This window comes from Geotrypetes seraphini, chromosome 6 (assembly GCF_902459505.1).
Source record: "Geotrypetes seraphini chromosome 6, aGeoSer1.1, whole genome shotgun sequence".
In the NCBI taxonomy this organism is placed as follows: domain Eukaryota; kingdom Metazoa; phylum Chordata; class Amphibia; order Gymnophiona; family Dermophiidae; genus Geotrypetes; species Geotrypetes seraphini.
This window is the reverse complement of record NC_047089.1, coordinates 21,903,075-21,922,768: the sequence shown is the minus strand read 5'-3', so window position 1 is coordinate 21,922,768 and position 19,694 is coordinate 21,903,075. Positions and strand designations below refer to the sequence as shown.

The 19,694-nt window shown below is 51.5% G+C and overlaps 1 protein-coding gene across 3 annotated transcripts in view; it reads right to left on the bottom strand.

The window, feature by feature from the left end:
• Positions 1 to 19,694, bottom strand: part of CCDC83 (coiled-coil domain containing 83) — a 104,384-nt gene that overhangs the window by 64,326 nt on the left and 20,364 nt on the right. For all 3 annotated transcript variants that reach the window (XM_033948932.1, XM_033948934.1, XM_033948933.1), the window contains exon 4: positions 9,158 to 9,326. In XM_033948932.1, the coding sequence (XP_033804823.1) occupies positions 9,158 to 9,326 (169 nt within the window). The remainder of the gene's footprint in view (positions 1 to 9,157; positions 9,327 to 19,694) is intronic.

Genomic DNA, 19,694 nt, shown 5'->3' with positions numbered 1-19,694 from the left:
CCCCGGCCCTAGAAAAATACTGGAACCCACAGCAAAAAACAAAAAACTGCCCGCGAAACAGCCCCAAGCACAACAACAACAATAGACAGGGTGGGGACCTCTACTGGTCTGGAGAAGCTAAAAGAAAGTAAATTAGCAGGTAAGAACCTAATTTCTCCTTCTTTAGCACTCTCCAGACCAGTAGAGGTTAATCTTTACGAATGGGACGTACCAAAGCAGTCCCTCACACGGGCGGGACCCCCGAAGGGCCGACACCAGAACACACACACCGAACACCGCGTCCTGACGCGCCAGAACATCTACCCGAAAGAGTCTGACAAAGGAATACAAGGAAGACCAAACCGCAGCCGTACAAATGTCCACTGGAGGCACGAGCGAAGACTCAGCCCAAGAAGCCGCCTGACCCCGAGTAGAATGAGCTTTGAGAAACTCCGGAACTGGCTGCTGCCCCAGAAGAGAAGCGGAAGCAAAAGTCTCCTTGATCTAGCATGCAATAGTAGCCCTAGAAGCGCCAGCCCCCCTAAGAGGACCAGTCAGAAGGACAAAGAGATGATTTTATTTCCTGATCTCCTGGGTCCGGTGCACATAAGAGCGAAGGACCCGACCAACATCCAACATGCTCAGCTGACTTTGCTCAGAAGAGCCCTCCCAACTACCCAAGACCGGGAGGACCACAGATTGATTGACATGAAAAGGAAAAACTACTATTGGCAGAAAAGGAAGGAACAGGCCTCAAGACAACCTGCTCCCTAGAAAACTCCAAGAAGGGAGCCCTACAAGAGAAAGCATGTAGCTCAGAAACACGCCTAGCGGAAGAAATGTCCACCAAAAAGACCGTCTTCAGAGGAAGGTCCTTCAAAGAGCAGCCGCCCAACGGTTCGAAGGGCGGGTGCATCAGAATAGAGAGAACCAGACTGAGATTCCAAGAGGGAATAGAGGACCGCACGGGAGGCCTGAGCACCTTGGCCGCCCGCAAAAAGCGAATCACATCAGGAATGGCTGTCAAACGCTGACCCGTCACAAACCCCTGAAAGGCTGACAAGGCCACAAGCTGAACCCGGAGAGAAGCCGAAGCCAGGCCTCTATCCATGCCATCTTGCAAGAACACTAAGAAGTTAGGCACAGAAACGCGAAGAGAGAACACTCTCCGCACCTGGCACCACCCCTCAAAGAAGAGCCAAATCCACACAGAAGCCTGAGAGGTAGAAAGCCTCCAGGACCCCAAGAGTGTAGAAATCACCCTATCTGAATACCCCTTCTTACCAAGGCGACCCCTTTCAAAAGCCAAGCCGTAAGACAGAAGGGAGACGGGTCGAACATGGGAATGGGACCCTGCGTCAGAAGGTCGTCCAAGGGAGGCAGAGGAAGAGGATCCGCCACCAGAGTGTCACCAGATCTGCGTATCACGGATGTCGAGGCCAATCTGGAGCCACCAGAACCCCCAGACCCGGATGGCGAACAATGCAGAGAAGAACTCTGCCCACTAATGGCCACGGAGGGAACCTGCACAACAGCCCCTCTGTTGGCCATGGTTGAACCAGAGCATCCAGACCCTAGGCCAGTCCATCCCTGCGATGACTGAAGAAGCGGAACACCTTGGCCTTGCCACTCAAGGCCGACAGGTCCCTCAGGGACTGACCCCAAGCCGGCATTATCAACTGAAGAGCCACAGGGCTGAGACACCACTCTCTGTGATCTAAGATGTGACTGAGGAAGTTCGCCCTGAACAACCTCTACCCCGGCCATGTGAGAGGCCGAGAGGTCCAGAAGGCGTGACTCCGCCCCAAAGCATGAGCCGAGCCGCCTCCTCCGCCACCTGAGCGCTCTTGGTGCCTCAACGATTGACATAAGCCACCGCCGTGGCATTGTCAGACCGGACTCTGACCGACTTGCCCCTCAAGCGGGAGCGGAAGGCTAATAGCGCCAGAGGGACGGCTCTGGTCTCCAACATGTTGATTGACCAGGATGCCTCCTCCATGGACCAGGTGCCCCTAGACACTGAGCCCCCCCAACCGAGGAGATTGGCATCCGAGAGAAGCACCGTCCACTGCGATAGGTCCAGACTCATCCTCTGGACCAGATGAGAGGTCTGGAGCCACCAAAGAAGACTGCAGCGCGTCAAGCCTCACAGAGGGACAGGGACCTCCAAACTGAGCCACTGGGGTGACCATCTACGGAGCCGAGCATACTGAAGAGACATGTGGGCCCACCACACAACATCCAGGAACGCTGCCATCGACTCCAAGACTTGGAGGAAATCCTGCGCCCGAGGACACCGGGACACCAAAAGAAGGCGAATCTGAGATTGCAAATTTGCTTACCCGGGCCTCTGGAAGGAAGACCTTCCCCAAGGAGGTGTCGAACAGAACTCCAAGGTACTCCAGATACTGAGCGGGGACCAACCGACTCTTGGAAAGGTTGACCACCCAGCCCAGCGACCGGAGAAACTCAACCACCCGAGCCGTAACTCAGGCGCTCTCCTGCAACGACTTCGCCCGAAACAACCAGTCATCCCAGAAGGGGTGCACCAGAATGCCCTCTGACTGCAATGCCACCGTGACGACCACCATCAACTTGGCGAACGTCCGGGGAGTCGTGGCCAGGCCCAAGGGAAGCACCCAGAACTGATAGTGCAGACCCAATATCGCCATGCAAAGAAAGAGCTGAGGAGCGGCCCGAATGGAAACAGGCAAGTAGGCCTCCGCCAGAGCGAGAGAAGTCAGGAACTCCCCCGGCTGAACCGCCAGAAGGACAGACTGCAGTGTGTCCATGCGAATAAAAGGGAATTCTGAGAGTCCTGTTGACCTCAGTTTAAACCAAGGATGGGCCGAAAGGTCCCCTCCCTTTAGGGCCCCATAAAGGAAATGGCGTACCAGCCGATACCGCACTCCTGAGGGGACACTGGACAACTGCTTAGAGATCTAGCAAGCGCTGAAGGGTCTGGCGAAAGGCTAGCGTCTCCCATGCCACCTGACATGGAAAGGCTAGATATGATCCGGCAGAGAGCGGATAAAATTCAAGTACATAACCGTCCCGCACCACCACCAGGACCCACTGATCGGACGTGATCTTGGCCCACTTTGGAAACAAGTTGCGAAGCCGGGCACCCCCGGGAACCAAAGGGGGCGCCGGCAAAGAGACATCGCGCAGGACGGGCAGCAGGGGAACCGGGGGGTAAACTCCCAGCCCCCCGACGGGCCCCCTGAAAAAGACTGCATGCGCTAAGCCAACCGACCCCGGGGAAAAACCGGAAGCCTGGAAAGAAGCAGTCCCATGCCCCAGGCCAAACTTGCGAAATTCCCGCAGACGCCCCCGGGCAATGCCAACCCGAGAAGCCGGGCGGGCACGGTCCTCAGGCAGACGGGGCACCTCCGGGTCCGTCAGAGTCTGAACCACCGGATCTAAGTCCTCTCTAAACAAAAAACAACCCCCGAAAGGGAAATTTTGGGAAGTTCAGTTTTGGACGCGGCAACCGACGACCAAGCGCGAAGCCACAAGGTACAGCGTGCGGCCACCAAAAGACCCAGACTTAGCAGCACCAAGTCACAAAGAACAACCGAGAGGAACGAGGCAGTCATCTCAAACTTCACCTACTCCAGATCCACTAAGGACCAGTCATCAGACTCACGATCCAGGACATGCTCAGACCACCGAAACACGGTGCGAGCCACCAGCCCCACACAAATAGCTGCCGGGACCCCCAAGGCAGAGACATCAAAATTATACATAAGAAGTGTCTCTAACGTACGCTCCTCAGAGACCCTAAGAGCAGATCCGTCCATAACAGGCACGGTATGCCGCTTAGGAAGTGCCGAGACCACCGCGTCCCCCATTGGCGTAAGTAAGGTAGCCCTATCCCCCTCCGGGATGGGATACCCATGAGCCAAGGCGCACACCAAATGAAACGGCGCCCGTAGGCCACTGCACCAACACAAAATCCCGAAAATCCTGATGCACAGGAAAAGAGCGGGAAACAGGACAGACCCCCCTGAAGCAGAGGGGCCCCCATATGCGGGGTCTCCGGTGCCGCAACTTCGAAAATGCAGCACCAAGGAGACCTGCTACATCAGGTCTAAAAGCTCATCCCTCTGAATAAAAAGCGCATCACGGACGCATCTGCTCTGGAAGACGGGAAAACCGCCGCCCCGCTGCCAGCGGGCGTCCCCTCTAGAGGATCCTGGAAGCTCGCCAAAGCAGCCAGGTCCTCAACCATGCCAACACGCTCCTCCAACCACCAATTCGCAATCTAAGCCCCGCCGCGGGCGCTTGGATGAGGGAGGAGGAAGAGGGGACGCCAAACGAAAAGAGGGAGGCAAGCCATAGGGGGCGCGGAGGGAAAAACCACCCCCGAAACCCCCCAGGTGCACGTGGGACCCCCAATTGTCTGCACAAAGAAAGAAATTAAATTGGGGACAAAAAACCCCTGGGGGTCCCCAGGGACTCCCTGCCCCAGCAGGGGTCCCTGCTGAAACCTGCCCCTGTGTTTGCAATACAGGGGGAAGGTCACCTGAGGTTGCAGACAAAATGGAGGGGCCAGACAGAGAAAATGGCGAAGTTCCCGCCAAAAATGCTCCCTCCATGGCCTGTAGCGGCTGAGAAGGCTGAACAGTCCCAGCCGCTAAAACAGGCAAGTCGGCATCAGCTGTCAAAAAATCAGCTGAGAGGGAATCCTTCGGGGAATCTCTCCGTGGGCGGTTGGGGAAGACCGGGCTTCCCCACTGCTCCCAGCCGACTCGCGAGGCACCATCGGCGGGGAGCTCTGGGCGCCTGCAGCCGCTGCCGACGGAGCTCCACCACCTCACCGACCCAAACCGCCGAGTTCAGGCCGGCCGCGAGTGCCTCGCGGCTGGACCTAATTGTGTCCCCCTCCCCCGGAGAAGGGCACAATTGTTCCATACGCGACCTAGCTAGAAAAAAGTGCCGGTTAGATGAAAAAATACAGTAAAATACAGTTTTCTTAAAGGGAAACAACCCTTCAGACCGGCACTACCTCAGGATTTTTTTTTTTTTTACAGAACAGACTCTACAGGCTCTCGAAGCAATATGCCTTGCTTGATTTAGGGGGCAAGGCTTACTGCTGAGGCTCCTCTAAAAAAATGTGGGGAGGTGGAGGAAGTGGGGGGAGGGACCCCGCTCGAGACCCGCCGGGTTTGACACCCCCGAGGTCGGACGGACCCCCAAACAGGGCCCGCCCAAGCTCTGTCCGGCCAAAAACAGGGACTAGAAACCCCCTAAACAAATTCCAACAGCCCTACCAAGGGAGATGGGTACAGATCACTCAACACCTGCTGGAGACTGAAAGAAGACTGAGGTAAATAGAGAAGGGAGTATATTATATACTGTCCCACAGTTTTGTTTTCAGTCTCCACCTGCTGGTCATGATTGGATATATACCCATTCGTAAAGATTAACCTCTACTGGTCTGGAGAGTGCTAAAGAAAAAAAGTATTTAAGAGAATTTAAAGAAAGTTATGATACCACACTTTAGAGGATCAATGAGGAGTGCTGCCACACTGAGCTATATTGCTTGGGTGGCATTCTGAAGATCCTTTTAAGTGTGATCATTAATGCTGAAATTTCAGCTCTAGTATGTGTGAGTTTTTGCATTTTGTGGCAGAAATTAAGCATGCACAGGACAGACACAAAATGATCTTACTGGTGCAGAGAGGAAAGAAAAACACTACAGATAAGGCCTGTGATAGAATTGTACAAATAATCCATATCTGACAATACTACGCATGTTAATTTATTAATATTCCATTTTTCTCTGGAACCAATACGTCTAGTTACACTGCACTCTACAGCTTAAAAAAATGTTGGTTATGGTTGGAGTGGCAGCTCATGTCTCCTATCAGGCTTCGTCATCTGCTTAGCATTAAAATGCCTAGAATAAGGAAAACCAATAGGATATTAATGGACACATGGACAACATTAAAGTATGTAAACAACTTAACTCCTATTACTATTCAAAAATCTACTTGTCAAAATATATGGCTGAACTCCAAGATACAAATAGGCGGTTTTATGATTGTCTGGAAGGATTGGATTGAAGCAGGAATACGTACTTTAGATGATGTTATTAATGATGGTAAGCTGCTGGAGTTTTCACAATTGCAACATAAATTTGGACTTAATAAAAAACAAAGTTATAAGTGGTTGCAATTGAAGCAGGCTATTCAGGCAGGGTTCCCTGAATGGAAGTCTTTAAATACTCATTTTACTCTAGAATTCTTATGCTTCCAGGCAGATTTTATGGGTTACCAGGCCGCACAGTGGTATAAAACATTATCTGGATATTTAAATAAAAAACCAAGGACTGTACTTAGAGATATTTGGAGCATTGAGATTAAGCATCAAATTAATGCATCTCAATGGCCACGTATTTGGTCTTGGAGGATAAGATGTACAATGTCTGCGTCTATGAGGCAAACATGGTTTTTCCTGTTGCATAGAGCACTCTGGACCCCTGTTCGCTTACAAAAATTGGATTGCTCTAAGTCTAATAGATGTTGGCATTGTCATCTTGAGGCTGGAACTCTAGATCATTTATTATTTTATTGTCCTTTTATTAATAATTTTTGGAAATTGATCTGGGGTCAAATAAATTGTATGTTAGAGAATCCTGTGGCCCTATCATATGACACAGTTTTGTTTGGAATGTCTATGAGGGCCAAAAGTCAAATTTCATCAAATAATAACAAACTGTTAATGATTTTAACAGGAGTTGCCATCCTACATATACCGTATTTTCACGCAAATAACGCGCACCCGTATAAAACGCGCACACGGGTATAGCGCGCAGAAATCACGATGATATGTACAAAAACTTTGGTATACCGCGCTCACGGGTATACCGCGCATGCTGCCCGACGCTCCTTTCGCCCGCCCTGACTTTCCGTGTGCTGTCCCGACGCTCCGTTCACCCCCCCTGACTTCCGTGCACTGTCCCCCCTTGAAGGTCTGTCCCCATCCTGAAAGCCTGATGCCCCCCCCCCCGACGTCCAATACATCCCTCCCCCCCCCCGAAGGACCGCCGATTCCCCAACAATATCGGGCCAGGAGGGAGCCCAAATCCTCCTGGCCACGGCGACCCCCTAACCCCACCCCGCACTACATTACAGGCAGGAGGGATCCCAGGCCCTCCTGCCCTCGACGCAAACCCCCCTCCCCCCAACGACCGCCACCCCCAAGAACCTCCGACCACCCCCCCAGCCGACCCGCGACCCCCCTGGCGACCCCCCCGACCCCCCCACCCCCCTTCCCCGTACCTTTGGTAGTTGGGCCAGAAGGGAGCCCAAACCCTCCTGGCCACGGCGACCCCCTAACCCCACCCCGCACTACATTACGGGCAGGAGGGATCCCAGGCCCTCCTGCCCTCGACGCAAAACCCCCTCCCCCCCAACGACCGCCCCCCCCAAGAACCTCCGACCGCCCCCCCAGCCGACCCGCGACCCCCCTGGCGATCCCCACGACCCCCCCACCCCCCTTCCCCGTACCTTTGGTAGTTGGCCGGACAGACGGGAGCCAAACCCGCCTGTCCGGCAGGCAGCCAACGAAGGAATGAGGCCGGATTGGCCCATCCATCCTAAAGCTCCGCCTACTGGTGGGGCCTAAGGCGCGTGGGCCAATCAGAATAGGCCCTGGAGCCTTAGGTCCCACCTGGGGGCGCGGCCTGAGGCACATGGTCGGGTTGGGCCCATGTGCCTCAGGCCGCGCCCCCAGGTGGGACCTAAGGCTCCAGGGCCTATTCTGATTGGCCCACGCGCCTTAGGCCCCACCAGTAGGCGGAGCTTTAGGATGGATGGGCCAATCCGGCCTCATTCCTTCGTTGGCTGCCTGCCGGACAGGCGGGTTTGGCTCCCGTCTGTCCGGCCAACTACCAAAGGTACGGGGAAGGGGGGTGGGGGGGTCGCCAGGGGGGTCGCGGGTCGGCTGGGGGGGGCGGTCGGAGGTTCTTGGGGGGGGCGGTCGTTGGGGGGGGGGGGGGTTTGCGTCGAGGGCGGGAGGGCCTGGGAGCCCTCCTGCCCGTAATGTAGTGCGGGGTGGGGTTAGGGGGTCGCCGTGGCCAGGAGGGTTTGGGCTCCCTTCTGGCCCGATATTGTCGGGAAGTTGGCGGTCCTTCGGGGTGGGGGTGCGAGTGGTCCTGCCGGGGAGGGGGGGATGTATCGGACGTCGGGGAGTCAGCCGGGCAAGAGGGCTTGGGCTCCCTCTTGCTCCGATCGTGGATGCGGGTGCGGGTGGGAGCGCGTGCGAGCGGTCGTTCGGGGTGGGGGTGCGAGTGGTCCTGCCGGGGGGGGGGGATGTATCGGACGTCGGGGAGTCGGCCGGGCAAGAGGGCTTGGGCTCCCTCTTGCTCCGATCGTGGATGCGGGTGCGGGTGGGAGCGCGTGCGAGCGGTCGTTCGGGGTGGGGGTGCGAGTGGTCCTGCCGGGGGGGGGGGGATGTATCGGACGTCGGGGAGTCGGCCGGGCAAGAGGGCTTGGGCTCCCTCTTGCTCCGATCGTGGATGCGGGTGCGGGTGGGAGCGCGTGCGAGTGGTCGTTCGGGGTGGGGGTGCGAGTGGTCCTGCTGGGGGGGTGAATCGGGCGTCGGGCGGGGTGGGAACTATGTTTTAAAACTTTTGTATACCGCGCTCACGCATATAGCGCGCGAGGGGTATGCGCGGTAGGTAAAAACGCGTATAACGCGCGCGTTATATGCGTGAAAATACGGTAACACATAACTGGAAAGACTATAGAGGATTGAATTATTGTTTCTGGTGGAGTTCGGTTTGTCAGGTGTATGAAATGGAAAAAACATTGGCAATCAAGAGAGGTTATTATAAGAAATTTAAAGAGGTGTGGAGACCATTAATTGAGTATTATAATAAATAAATAATTATATTTATCCCCATTAAATATATGTAGGGGGGAGGAGGGATGGGTGGGTTTTATGACATTATGAGGGGTAATATATGGAAAGGGAGGGAGGGGAGATAGTTTATGGTATAAAATGAATGTAGAGTTTCAAGTGAAGAATGTATAGTATGACTTGAATTATTGTACACTTGTTTGCATAATGTAAAAACGAATAAAGATATTTAAAAAAAAAAAAAAATGTTGGTCAAGAGTAGAAATGAGAAAGCTATTTAGATAAGTTTTTTCAAAAGATCTATCACCTTCTAAAAGCTGTTCATTATTTCTAATGGTTTCCCATTTTTCTTTAATTGCTTCATCTACTTGTTCACCATTTACGACTTCTTTTTTTGCCAGTTCTCTCTCCTGTTCCTTTGCCTCAATCAGAATATTCTTGATATATCCCAGCTGTTCTGCCTTTAGGCGCTCATTCTGTATTAAAAAAAATTGTTGATCAACAAGTTAAATTGTTTTAATTCAATTCCCAAATTAAGTAAGGCTAACACAAAAAAGCTTGATATTAGCTTTTTATGAAAACAGTTATAAATGGTAATCAATGTACACAGTATTGTTTTAAGCAAATGAGGGATATCTTGCACGTAAATGAATTCTGTATAGCCAACAGCTGGAAGATATCCTTATTCCTTAGTGCAGTAGACAAGGCTAAGACTAAGAAAGGGTGAATGCTATAGTTAAAGAAGTTGCATGGTCAAACTTGCACAGCGAATAGCTAGAAGATCATCTTAGAATATAATAATAGTAGCTACCTTACAAACTATATGGGTGCCAACACCTGCAGGGTCAAAATTCATAGTGATTTAAGCAGGTAGGAGAGGCTACTGCCCACTTAAATTACCATATTTTTGCATATACCTGAGTCGTGGCGCATGGCGCGTGGCGCGTGGTGGCTAGCGTGCTGTTTATGGTACGATGCAATGGATGTCAGAAGCATGATAGTGCAGTATTTTTGTAGCGCCAGTTTTTCATATGGTTCTGGGTAATTCTAGTTAGAGACAATTCTGTGTCAGTTAAGGACCACGCCCAAATAGAAGCGTACGAAAAACAGGTGAATAAAACATTTAAATATAATGTAGCTAAGGCCAGAGAAAAAAAACACACTAAAGATTAATATAAGGAAAAGAATGGTGTTTTTTTGTGTACTTTGCTGTTGAACTAAATCATGGTGGAAATCATGGTGGAAATCATGATTACATGATTACATGGAGGTTCTTTTGTATGTACTATGACTGTCCTGTCTTAGGCCAGCATCTTGTGCCAGTGAATAGTTTCTGTTCTTTGTTCAGCTTCCCGCCTTTAGCCTCGTGGTTCTAATTGAAAACAGATGTGCTCAGGCTAGTTAGGAAAAGCATATCAGATTCCATATTCCAAACTGAGATATAAAATGTATGAAGTATGAATGGCCAAAATATGAATGAAATTATGAATGTTTGGGGCCCATGAATGTAATATGTGATGATATGATTGTGGAAATATAAATGGTTTATGTTTATAAGCAGAAACATTAAGAAAAAATCTTAAGCATAACATCTGGAAGTAATTAGAGTCAGTCTCAAGAATAGGGAGAAGGGGGGCATTGGAAGCCCATGCTTCAGGAAGAGGAGAGGGGGATTTAACCCCCCCTTTTTCTCCTGAGTAAGATTTCTGTGTAAGGCTGTGCAATTTGAATCTGTCAGCTTAGGAGTTTTTTTCCTTTAAGGCTCAGAACTTGTCAGCATGGAAGGACTGAGAATTTACCATGTTAATAATTGTGAATTCTTTTGAATGTTAATGTTAATTCAGAAATCATCTGAAACTTTGACTAACTTTTAAACATGGAGGAATGTTTCTTTGTCTAAACTTTAAGACCACCCATAGAAATGTTATTGGTCGTCAAACTTGATGATGTCACTAAACCAAAAGTTATATAATAGACTGTAATGAGATAGAAAGACGAGACCATTGTGAGAAGGCCAGCCTTTGGCCACGATGATGATCTCCCATGAGCGCAACGTAAGCAATTATGCTATTCTTTTGATCTAATAATGGGAAAATAGAACCAATAATTCAATAAATCCTGGTTATAATTTTAAAACCTTGCGCTGGTGTCATTTTGCATGTAGAATTATTTTCAAACCTGAAGCTTTCACAAATGGCGTCAATGCCCCATGCTCAATACCCCAGACACGGGTATAACTTGCACCCATGTATAACCCGCAGAAATCAAGCTTTTATGGATAGTCCACACCTGTATATTCCCCACACCCGTGTACTGCCTTCCACGTCGCAGTTCACAAAACAGGACCTCTTAGCAGGTACTGTATGTGGAGCATTCATATACTATACAGTGTTCCCCCAGTCGTTCACGGTTGGCGGTTCCGGTCATTCGCGGTATTTTCTGACCACGAACCGCCCACAAGAAGAGGACAGCTGGAGAGGCAGGAAAGAGCAGCCGGAGCGCCGGTGAGTGCAGGAAATCATTCGCTGTATGCTCTGACTGCCACTTCCTGCACTAAGTCGGGCCTTATCCAATCAGGAGCTGCTTTGACACGCAGCTCCTGATTGGTGAGGCCCAAATTTAGTTCAGGAAGAGGCGGTCGGAGCATACAGCAAGTGATTTCCTGCACTTGCCGGCGCTCCGGCTGCTCTCTCCTACCTCTCCCGCTGCCCTCTCCAGTCTCCCCCAAGAAAAAACGTATTCACGGGTTTTCAAGATTGTATTAGTGTTCTCTCTTTCTCACTGTTAATGTTCTCTCTCTCTTAGTGTTAGTGTTCTGTCTCTCTCAGTGTTCAAGTGTTATCTCTCTCTTAGTCTTAGTGTTCTCTCTCTCTCTTAGTCTTAGTCTTCTCTCTCTCTCTTAGTCTTAGTCTTCTCTCTCTCTCTTAGTCTTAGTCTTCTCTCTCTCTCTTAGTCTTAGTCTTCTCTCTCTCTCTTAGTCTTAGTCTTCTCTCTCTCTCTTAGTCTTAGTGTTCTCTCTCTCTCTTAGTCTTAGTGTTCTCTCTCTCTCAGCGTTAGTGTTCTCTCTCGCTCAATGTTAGTGTTCTCTCTCGCTCAATGTTAGTGTTCTGTCTCTCTTAGTGTTAGTGTTCTCTCTCTCTTAGTGTTAGTGTTCTATCTCTCTCAGTATTCAAGGGGGGAGTACTGTATAGGAACTGTATTTCAGCATCCCACCTGCTGGGAAGCAAAAAAATTGTATAACCCATGGGGTATATAAGTGAAAATAGGGTACACTCAGTGGGCACTAACAAGCCATGTAAAATCCAGCCATTAGAAGGGCAGTTTTTTATAGGGTTACCAGATTTTATGTCAGTAAAATCTGGACCACTAGACCCGCCCCTTTCTACCCATTCCCGCCCCATTATGCCCCAGCTCTGCCCCCAACCCAGCCCTCCCATTGCCTGTTTGGACAAGAAGGCATGCATGGCTACGACGTAATTCAGCTGTCTATGTACAGTGCTAAAAAGTACACTATACAATAAGCACTTTCTCACTTACATCAACTCTGCCTATCTTTTCTCTCCATACTGCCTTTTCATTGGGCAGGAAGGCATCCGCACATGCGCAGATTTCTTTTCAAAATCTGGACAAAGGAGGACCTGTCCAGGAAAATTCGGACGTCTGGTAACCCTAAAGAGTCTTATTACAGGGGGTAAGACATGGCCTTATTTCCAGACACTGGGATGCACTGATGCATTTCAGCCTTGGCAAAGTAGTGACTTGCTTCAAAAGATGGGCAAGACAAGGATAGAACTTGTAAGTTTGGGCTAGTTTACAGAGAATGAGCAGATTCTTCAATTTGGGGGCTATTCAGGGTGGATACCAATTGGCAGCTGGTGATCTCTCTCCCTGTCTTCAGGCCAAACATTGGACCATCTACTTTATTATTGTCCCTGTATTAAGTTATTTTGAAATTCAATTTGGACTCAAGTAAATTCTTTATTGGAAAACCATGTTGCGCTCTCCTATGATACTGTTTTATTTGGAATGGTTATGAGAAAAAAAGAGTCAAATATCATCACACAACTACAAACTTTTATTAATTATGACAGGGGTTGCCATTCAACATATTATCAATAATTGGAAAAATTACAATAATCTTTACACATTCTGGTGGAATTAGTTATGACATATTTTTAAGATGGAAAGAGCAATAGCGTTGCAAAAAGGGAATTATAATAATTTCGTAAAGATTTGGGGGCCATTGGAAAAGTATTGTAATGAATAGGCATCATTTTTCTTTCTTTTTTAGATTTATTATATGCATATTCAGGGGGGAGGGAGGATTTGGGGAGGAAATTTTTATAATTATGTTTATAATAATAGTATAATATATTTTATATAGAATAATTGATGAAGGGTGGGCGGGTAGGGTTTTATCATTAATGGTCTATTAGATTTTATGTGTTAGATGTTATAGTGCTATATTGGAATCAAGGAGAAATTAGGTTCTTACCTGCTAATTTACTTTCTTTTAGCTTCTCCAGACCAGTAGAGGTTAATCTTTACGAATGGGTATATATCCAATCATGACCAGCAGGTGGAGACTGAAAACAAAACTTTGGGACAGTATATACTATCCTCCCTTCTCTATTTCCCTCAGTCTGCCGAATAGCCAAGCAGAACCAAGAACTGGAAAACAGAAAGAAAACAATACTCCGAACAGGAGTAACAAATAACATACCCAAATGCTGTTGGAAAATGCAGAGGAGAAATACCCGAAGGAAAACGTCCCCACAGCTCGCCAGCTAAGCCAGCCGAGCCACAGCCGCTGTTCTTTAATTCTCCCCGGCCCTAGAAAAATACTAGAATCCGCAGCAAAAAACAAAAACTGCCCGCGAAACAGCCCCAACAACAACAACAACAGACAGGGTGGGGACCTCTACTGGTCTGGAGAAGCTAAAAGAAAGTAAATTAGCAGGTAAGAACCTAATTTCTCCTTCTTTAGCACTCTCCAGACCAGTAGAGGTTAATCTTTACGAATGGGACGTACCAAAGCAGTCCCTCTCACGGGCGGGACCCCCGAAGGGCCGATACCAGAACACGCTCACCGAACACCGCGTCCCGACGCGCCTGAACATCTACCCGATAATGTCTAACAAATGAATGCAAGGAGGACCAAACCGCAGCCTTACAAATATCCACCGGAGGCACGAGCGACGACTCAGCCCAAGAAGCCGCCTGACCCCGAGTAGAATGAGCCTTGAGAAACTCCGGAACCAGCTTCTGACTCAGAAGATAAGCGGAAGCAATCGTCTCCTTGATCCAGCGCGCAATAGTAGCCTTAGAAGCGCCAGCCCCCCGACGAGGACCCGCCAGAAGAACAAAGAGATGATCGGAGCTCCGAAATTCCCGGGTCCGCTGCACATAAGCGCGGAGGACCCGACCGACATCCAACTTGCGCAGCTGCCGTTGCTCAGAAGAGCCCTCCCGACTACCCAAGACCGGGAGGACCACCGATTGATTGACATGAAAAGGAGAAACTACTTTAGGCAGAAAAGAAGGAACAGGCCGCAAAACAACCCGCTCCCTCGAAAATTCCAAGAAGGGAGCCCTACAAGAGAAAGCCTGTAGCTCAGAAACCCGCCTAGCGGAAATAATGGCCACCAAAAAGACCGACTTCAGCGTAAAGTCCTTCAAAGAACAGCCATCCACCGGCTCGAAAGGCGGGCGCACCAAAACCGAGAGAACCAGATTGAGATCCCAAGAGGGAATCGAGGGCCGAATGGGAGGCCTGAGCAATTTGGCCGCCCGAAGAAAGCGAATTACATCAGGAATGGCCGACAAACGCTGACCTGTCACCAGCCCCCGAAAAGCCGACAGGGCCGCCAGTTGAACCCGGAGAGAAGACCAAGCCAGGCCTCTATCCAGGCCATCCTGCAAGAACTCTAAAATGTTAGGCAGGGAAGCGCGAAAAGAGACCACTCCCCGCGCCCGGCACCATTCCTCAAAAAGACGCCAAACCCGCACATAAGCCCGAGAGGTAGAAAGCCTCCGGGACCCCAAAAGTGTAGAGATCACCTTATCTGAATATCCCTTCTTACTAAGGCGGCCCCTTTCAAGAGCCAAGCCGTAAGACAAAAGGGAGACGGGTCGAACATGGGAATGGGACCCTGCGTCAGAAGATCGCACACGAGAGGCAGAGGAAGAGGATCCGCCACCAGATGCCTTACCAGATCCGCATACCATGGACGACGAGGCCAATCCGGAGCCACCAAAACCACCAGCCCCGGATGTCGAACAATGCGAAGCAGTACTCTGCCCACTAATGGCCAAGGAGGGAACACATACAACAGCCCCTCCGTTGGCCACGGTTGGACCAGAGCATCCAGACCCTCGGCCAGACCGTCCCTGCGACGACTGAAGAAGCGGGGCACTTTGGCGTTGCCACTTGTGGCCATCATATCCATCAGGGGCTGCCCCCAAGCCTGCACTATCAACTGAAACGCCACGGCGCCGAGACACCACTCTCCTGGATCCAAGAAGTGACGACTGAGGAAGTCCGCCTGAACATTTTCTACCCCGGCAATGTGAGAGGCCGAGAGGTCCAGAAGATGTGACTCCGCCCAAACCATGAGCCGAGCCGCCTCCTGCGCCACCTGAGTGCTCTTGGTGCCCCCCTGACGATTGACATAAGCCACCGCCGTGGCATTGTCCGACAGGACTCTGACCGACTTGCCCAACAAAAGGGAGTGGAAAGCCAACAGCGCCAGCCGGACCGCTCTGGTCTCCAACACGTTGATCGACCAGGAGGCCTCCTCCGCGGACCAGGTACCCTGAGCTGAGTGACCCAGACACTGAGCCCCCCCAACCCAGGAGACTCACATCCGTAAGGAGCACCGTCCACTGCGGAAGATCCAGACCCACCCCCTGAACTAGGTGAGGGGTCCGGAGCCACCAACGCAGACTGCAGCGCGCCAAGCCTCGCAGGGGAACTGGAACATCCATCCCGTGCCTCTGGGGAGACCACCTCCGGAGCAGAGCATACTGGAGAGGACGCATGTGGGCCCGCGCCCACCTCACCACGTCCAGGGACGCCGCCATCGACCCCAAGACCTGGAGGAAATCTCGCGCCCGAGGACACCGGGACGCCAAAAGCAGGCGAATCTGAGATTGCAATTTGCTCACCCGGGCCTCTGGGAGGAAGACCCTCCCCAAGGAGGTGTCGAACAGAACCCCAAGGTACTCCAGACGCTGAGCCGGGACCAACCGGCTCTTGGAAAGGTTGACCACCCAGCCCAGCGACCGGAGAAACTCCACCACCCGAGCCGTAACCCGGGAGCTTTCCTGCAACGACTTTGCCCGAATCAACCAGTCGTCCAGGTAGGGGTGTACCAGGATGCCCTCCGACCGCAAGGCTGCCGCGACGACCACCATCACCTTGGTGAACGTCCGGGGAGCCGTGGCCAGCCCAAAGGGAAGCGCACAGAACTGATAGTGCCGACCCAAGATCGCAAAGCGCAGGAAACGCTGATGAGAGGCCCGAATGGGAACATGCAAGTAGGCCTCCGTCAGATAGAGAGAAGTGAGAAACTCCCCCGGCTGAACCGCCAGAATGACCGACCGCAGAGTTTCCATACGGAAAGAGGGAATCTTGAGAGCCCTGTTGACCCCTTTCAAATCGAGGATGGGCCGAAAGGTCCCCTCCTTCTTGAGCACCACAAAGTAAATGGAGTACCTGCCCGTGCCCCACTCCGGAGGGGGCACTGGAACAACTGCCCTGAGATCTAGCAAGCGCTGAAGGGTCTGGCGAAAAGCCTGCGTCTTCCCAGGAGTCTGACATGGAGAAGCGAGGAAAAAGTCCGGCAGAGAGCGGGCGAACTCCAGGGCATAACCGTCCCGCACCACCTCCAGGACCCACTGATCGGACGTGATCTCGGCCCATTTGGGGAAAAAGTCGCGCAACCGGGCCCCCACCGGAACCAACGGGGGCGCCGGCAAGGCGTCATTGTGCAGGATGGGAAGCGGGGGAACCGGCGGAGGGATTCCCTGCCCCCCGACGGGCCCCCCCGAAAGGGCTGCATGCGCTGGAAGAACCGACCCCGGGAAAACCCCGGAGACTGGAAAGAAGCAGCCCCACGCCCAGGGCGATACTTGCGAAATTCCCGCAAACGCCCCCGGGCCGCACCACCCCGAGACGCAGGGCGGGCACGGTCCTCCGGCAGACGGGGCACTTTCGAGTCCGACAGAGTCTGAATCAACTTATCCAATTCCTCCCCAAATAAAAACGACCCCCGAAAGGGAAATTTAGTAAGCTTAGCTTTGGACGCAGCATCCGCCGCCCAAGCGCGCAGCCACAAAACACGCCTTGCGGCCACGCCAAAAGCCATAGACTTAGCCAAGATCCGCACCAAGTCATATAGGGCATCTGAGAGGAATGAGGCAGCCATCTCAATCTTCGCTACCTCCTGATCCACCAGAGACCAGTCATCAGACTCCCGATCCAAGACACGCTCCGCCCACCGAAACACGGCGCGAGCGACCAGGCCCCCACAAATAGCCGCCTGGACCCCAAAGGCAGAAACCTGAAAATTTTGCTTAAGGATGTTCTCCAACTTGCACTCCTCGGAGTCCCGCAAGGCAGAACCGCCATCAACAGGCACGGTATGCCGCTTGGAAATTGCCGAGACCACCGCATCAACGACTGGCGAAGCTAACGTAGCCCGATCCCCTTCTGGAATGGGATACAGGCGAGCCATGCTGCGCGCCAGCCGAAATGGCGTCTCCGGCGTTTTCCACTGCTCTAGAATAATATCCCGAATATCCTGATGCATAGGAAAAGAGCGGGAAACGGAACGGATCCCCCGTAACAGAGGGTCCCCCACACGCGGAGTCTCCGGCGGCGCATCCTCAAAACGCAAAACCGAAGAAACCTGTTGAATAAGGTCAGGCAGCTCATCTCTCTGAAAAAGGCGCACCAAGGACGCCTCTTCACCGGAGAACGGGAAACCCGACAACCCGCCGCCAGCTTCCGTCCCCTCCAGAGGGTCCTGAAATTCCTCAGAAGGGTCCAGGTCCTCCTCCAGACCGACACGTTCCTCCAACCACAAATCCTCGTCCCACGACACCCGCGGACGCTTGGACAAGGGAGGCGGCGGAGGGGACGCCACACCAGACGAGAGAGGCAAAGCCGCAGGGAGCGCGGAGGAGACCCCACCCCCCGAAACCCCCTGGGCGCAACCGGGACCCCCAGCCGCCTGAAAATAGGCTCTGCATAATGAAAAAAAGAAATCAGGAGAAAAAACCCCCGAGGGTCCCAAGGGACTCCCTGCCACAACAGGGGACCCAGCAAAAACCTGCCCTGCATGGTCAAAACAGGGGGAAGGTCACCTGAGGTGGAAGACAAAATGGAGGGGCCAGACAGAGAAGATGGCGACTTTCCCGCCAAAAAAGCTCCCTCCATAGCCTGTAGCGGCTGAGAAACCTGAACAGTCTCAGCCGCTAAAGCAGGCAAGCCGGCATCAGCTGTCAAAAAATCAGCTGAGAGGGAATCCTCAAAAACCCGACCGTCGGCGGCTCGGGGAATCCCTCCGTGGGTGGATGGAGAAGACCGGGCTTCACCACTGCTCCCTGCCGACTCGCGAGGCACCATCGGCGGGGAGCTCTGGGCGCCTGCAGCCGCTGCCGACGGAGCTCCTCCACCGCACCGGCCTGAACACCGCTTGCACAGGCCGGCCGCGAGTGCCTCGCGTCTGGAGCACAATGAGCACTTTTTCCCTTTAGAAGTGCTCATTGCTCCATATGCGACCTAGCTGTAAAAAAGTGCCGGTTAGTTGAAAAAATACAGTAAAATACAGTTTTCTTAAAGGGAAACAACCCTCCAGACCAGCACTACCTCAGGATTTTTTTTTTTTTTACAGAACAGACTCCACAGGCTCTCGAAGCAATATGCCTTGCTTGATTTAGGGGGCAAGGCTTATTGCTGAGGCTCCTCTAAAAAAATGTGGGGAGGTGGAGGAAGTGGGGGGAGGGACCCCGCTCGAGACCCGCCAGGTTTGACACCCCCGAGGTCGGACGAACCCCCAAACAGGGTCCGCCCAAGCTCCGTCCGGCCAAAAACAGGGACAATAAACCCCCTAAACAAATTCCAACAGCCCTACCAAGGGAGATGGGTACAGATCACATCAACACCTGCTGGAGACTGAAAGAAGACTGAGGGAAATAGAGAAGGGAGGATAGTATATACTGTCCCAAAGTTTTGTTTTCGGTCTCCACCTGCTGGTCATGATTGGATATATACCCATTCGTAAAGATTAACCTCTACTGGTCTGGAGAGTGCTAAAGAATTTATGATATTTTTTTTGTGCATTTGTTGTTTGATTTAAAAATGAATAATGAATTAAAAAAAAAAAAAAATCACACAAAAAAATATTTTAAATAAATGGGAAAACTAATTGTGGGGGGAGAAGAATGACTCAGAGAAATGGAAGGCTAGTTATAGGAGAGCCTGGAAGAAAGACTTGAGTAAGGAGATTCAGGAGGATGAATGGAAAGATATAAACACTAGCTAGGTACTCACAAATTAGCATATGCCTTTCCTGATGATTCCTAACATTCTATTTGCTTTCTTCACCGCCACTGCACACTGAGCAGATGGTTTCATTTACATATCATCAACAATGACATCTATATCCTTTTCCTAGGTGGCGATACCTACTGTGAAACCTTGCATTACAGCTATAGTTCAGGTTCCTCATTCCTACATGCATCACTTTGCACTTGCTCACATTAAACGTCATCTGCCATCTTGATGCCCAGTCTCCCAGTCTTGCAAGGCCCTCTTGCAATTTAATTATCTCACTAGT